At 38.8% G+C, this 4435-nt stretch overlaps 1 protein-coding gene across 4 annotated transcripts; it reads right to left on the bottom strand.

Annotated features, from left to right (window-relative positions):
• Window positions 1–297: 297 nt before the first annotated feature.
• On the bottom strand, window positions 298–4174 carry LOC104227203 (protein ARABIDILLO 2). Of its 4 annotated transcripts, none has more exons than XM_009779396.2 (3): window positions 3666–4174; window positions 3392–3470; window positions 298–2238 (listed from the first exon to the last, which is right to left on the bottom strand). In XM_009779396.2, exon 3 carries the CDS (start codon window positions 2185–2187, stop codon window positions 508–510), a length of 1680 nt encoding a protein of 559 aa, XP_009777698.1. In that variant the 5' UTR covers window positions 2188–2238; window positions 3392–3470; window positions 3666–4174; the 3' UTR covers window positions 298–507. The 4 variants fall into 4 exon arrangements, with proteins under 4 accessions (XP_009777698.1, XP_009777699.1, XP_009777701.1 ...); XM_009779397.2 differs by having other exon boundaries at window positions 3392–3464; XM_009779399.2 differs by lacking the exon at window positions 3392–3470.
• Window positions 4175–4435: the final 261 nt, after the last annotated feature.

Here is a 4435-nt window from a genome sequence, read left to right as displayed (position 1 = left end):
CCTGCGCCCTACCCTGCCCCATCTTGGGCCTACATGTCAAATTTTATTATTCCAACCTTAGTGTAGAAGCTGGTATTACAGTCTTCTCCTCTCCGATCTAAGCACCCATAGTACTTCCCAAATGTGCAACACATTCTATATTCTTCAAACTGACAAAATGGAAATAACTTGTACAGAATGAGGTTTCACATTCACATTCAGGATAAAAGGATGAAAAATATTGTATTGGTTCCACTTTGGAACAGGTTTTACCCTTAAATCAGGAGATGAATAAAGACAAATAGAAAAGTAATGGGATGATAATAGAACGTTTTCCTTTTAGCAGATAAGATACTGATAAATATAACTTGAGAGTAGTTATACAAATGGTCCGGAGGTTTTATTTAAAACCACTGACAGCATAGATCAACAGGCTTTTGCATCCCAAATCCTCCCCTTGAGCTACAATTGACATTATGATTTAAGAGTAAGATTTCATTGTACAAGAACAGTTACTTTTTGGCCTACCTATTTTCTGCTAAACATGCTTCTTAATTTCCCTCTTTCTAAGCGTTCGAGTAGCTTCTTTGCACCTGGAATATCCATCTCATTTAGCTTCTTTAGATAGCCAATTGCTCCATATGAAATCATCAGTTTCTTGCATTTCTTGCTCGAGGAAAGCAAGGAAAGGGAAGCGACAGCATACTTCTTAGCAGTGTTTTGAGGAGCTGGATCAAGCAGCTGTACCAAATTAGGCACGCTTTTATCGTCCCTCTTGACTTCCCTGCAATTATGTGCCAGGGACATTAGGCTAGCAATCGCTTGAGCAGCAACTTCCCTCACCCCATTTGCTTTAGCCTCCAACATCTTAATAAGGAGAGGAATGCATCCAGCTTCACCCAAAAGTTTCTTCATCTCGGTTGAGGTGCAAATTCGACAGACTGCTGATGCTGCAGCCTGTTGTGCACCAAGTGATCCCGACTTGAGGACATGTACCAACCTCGGAAGGAGACCAAGCGAGACTAAAACCTCCATTGACACAGAACCAACCAAATTTCTCAAGGCCCCTACAGCTGATTCTTGGGGTAGTGGACCGTCTAAGTATGCCAACAGGCTTCTGATCCCACCCTCTGACACAACTGATCGTCGAAGATCATCATTACCGGAAGTTAGATTTTGCAAGCATTCAGCTGCATACTCTTTAGATCCCAACAGTATTCCACAATCGAGGAGATTTATAATAACTTTTATGATTCCTTCTTCAGCTAGAACTTGTCGAACTTCTGGCACAGCAGATATATTTTTTAAGGTACAAGCAGCAGCAGCCTGTGAAACAGAATCACCAGTTCGGCAAATCTCGATTAGAGGCCTAATCCCACCATGTCCAACAATAGAACGAGCTGTTTCTGCTGTCATTGACAATCTCTGGAGAGAAATGGTAGCCTTCTCTTTGCTCACAGTTGTACCAGATTCAACGAGACGAATGAGAGGTGGGAGAACACCTTCTGCAACAAGCCAATTCTCACAACTTCCAGATTCTGCAAGCGAGCAAATTACAGTTGCTGTCTTCTCCCTCATTCGAGGAGAAGTAGCAGTTAATAATTGGACTAGAGCCGCAATATTGCTTCGACCTAGGACAGCCAGTACATTTTTCTCATCTTCTTTCATGACTTCTAGAAGGTTATCAAGGGCCTTATGTTTAGCCTCCAAGTGGCCAATCTGAAGCCGAGCAAGCAATTCTCTTAAATTTCCATGTACAGCCGCCTCAGGTGCCGCAGATGTGCTTGCAACAGCTGATGGCAAAGTAACCTCACCAAGCACTCCAGACTTGATTAAGAGCCCACAATCACGCAAATTCAAATCTAATCTCCCTGACAAGGCATCTAAATCACTTTGCATCTGAAGTTTTCCCTCGTACTTCTCTTTCACACACTTCTCTGCCAAATCAACAGCTTCATTTAATGTCTTCAATACAGTCTGTAACTGCTCCTTACAAAGAGCATTCTTTGAGAAGAAAGGATGACTAGATAAATCAGACAGCCGGTTTGGGATCTGTTCCAATTTTGAAATAATCATCTTCCATCTACCAGGGAATCCTTTAACCTCTCTTGCCTTCTCAAGTGCAACAGGCACAAGCGCTTGTGCACGTGAGAGCCACTCCTCGACCGACAAGATATCGACCATATTTGTTCCACTATCATCCACCATGATATGAAGTAACAGGCGAAGGATCAGATTCTATAGCACTGCTGAATAGAACTGCACAATTCAGAAAACAAAGAACCTCAACAACAATGACACTGATAAGATTCACAGGAAAGATCCAGTCTTTTACATGAACTGATCTATATACACGGATCAAGTTCCTAGGCAACAGCCCATTTTGAGAGTTTGGTATCAAAGGAGAAGAGAATCCACAAAGAAATGATTTTTAAGGAAGAAAATGAGTCAGCTAAGCACCAAGATGTCTTTCAGTTACAAATGAGAAAGTAATCTTCAGACAACCCAAACCCCATCAAGTGGTTTCAGAAAATTATAAAAAATATCATCTTTTCTCCTAGAAAAGTTAAATAAAGTGTTGGGAGCAGTTGCAATCATAAAACATTAAACTATAGGGTATTAAAAGAAAAACATCCATAAATAAATAAATAAAGGGCAGGTCTAAGATTAGAGGGTTCGAGAATCTTGCATGATCTCAGAAGGCTGGTGCCCACAGATAATTACTAAGCACCTAATAAAGCAGCCGCCACACGAGTTTACTCAATAGTTTTTTCAAGCAAAGTAAACAAATCACTATGGAAATCTCAAAGTAAAACCAAGTTCACAGATTCATTTACAGCTAATGAAAGTGAAATGAAGCAACTCTTTAACAAATACACCACAACTAGCCACTAAAGAATGTCGGTTAATGTTTTTTTACCATGACCAAAATGCCCCATACATGTTAAATACAGTCTTAGGATTATCAACAGATGTAGTAGGGGCATTTTGGGGAAAAAGTAAGGGGCAAATTGGTAAAGAAAAATGGAACTTCATAACTTTACCTTTCAGCTACGGAATAGGACATTGATTCTAGATGATTAGAAAAATCTTCAACTACTACAAAACAAAAGGCATAACATAGAGTAGATCTGAATTTTAATGGCCAAAATTCCAAGAAAGGACAGGTCCACAAGTTCTATTTGTAACTTAATTCCAACTTTATCCCCATATATACATGGATACCCACAGCAGGTATGGTTTTGAAAAAGAAAGACTCTTTGCTTTGAAGAAAAGATACGATTTTTTTCATCTCCAGTTGTACATACATGGCTTTGTGTCTAAAATTTTGTAAATGGGACCAAGCTCCCACTATAAGAATGTTCACCAAATTTTCTGCAATAAATAACAAGAGGATAATTAAATTGTATACCTCTTATTTACTAGTCTTTTGGCTGTCATCCAAGTCACTCAAACCTTTATCAGCCACTTAAAGACTTCCAATACTGTTTCTACAAGCAAATATCACAATCAGAAAAAATAAATCCCAAAAACAATAATCACTCACTAATTACCTAGATTTTTCCAAGATTTGGATAATCAAAACCTACCTTAGAAAAAGACCCTTTTTTTTCTTTTTACCACCTTTTCATTCTTATTCTCACCCTGTCTAATCCTAGATCAAGAGAAGAAGTTAAAGAACCAACCTTTAGGATTCAGAAACAAAGAAGCACCCTTTTTACTCAGCTGAAAGGAACCAAAAATAGCTTGATCCTAAAATCCTTGCATCCCCTTCTCAAGCTGGAGCTCTTCTTCCAAAAAAAGCCCTCCCTTTGGTAAAAAGATTGAAACTTTTGGATCAAAAGACCCTCAAATCTCAATGCTGACCACAAACCAGAAAATTGCATGTAGCCCAAAAAACCTTTTCCATTTATTATTTGCCCTTCTTCTAAAAGAAAATAGGGTTTTTTTAATGAAAGAAAATGAGAAGAATTTTGAACTGGGGAAGTACTGGAGCTAAATGTAGCTGTTACACAGCATCTAGTTTGAAAATAGCTTACCAGTTAAAGTACTGGAGCTTTCACGGAAGAAGACAGAATACAAAGAGAGAGAAACAACAAAATCTCCATTCAAAAATCAAAATCAGAGATTTCTCTCTCTCTTTAAGAAGAAGAAAATGTCAGATTCAGACCTGTACTTCTTCTATCCCCAATACAATATATTACAGCCAGGAGAGCATATTGAGGAGTGGACGGCTGTGATTGAAGGATTAAAACAGTGAATCAGACCGTTGGTATTTTGGTTGAAATTTGAAAGCGTTATTACAAGAATTGTTTTATTTTACCAAGGAGCTGATGTGTCAGGGTTGAGTTGCCACGTGTTCGGTGGGGGTGGGACCATGAGAAATATTTGCTTTTTGAAGAGTGTGGAACCAAAATGTGGTTCTTTTGGACTCAAACTACACAAATAAGTGGTA

Source organism: Nicotiana sylvestris, chromosome 1 (genome assembly GCF_000393655.2).
Source record: "Nicotiana sylvestris chromosome 1, ASM39365v2, whole genome shotgun sequence".
Lineage (NCBI taxonomy): Eukaryota > Viridiplantae > Streptophyta > Magnoliopsida > Solanales > Solanaceae > Nicotiana > Nicotiana sylvestris.
The sequence above is the reverse complement of the archived record's forward strand: the minus strand, read 5'-3'. Positions and strand labels throughout refer to the sequence as shown.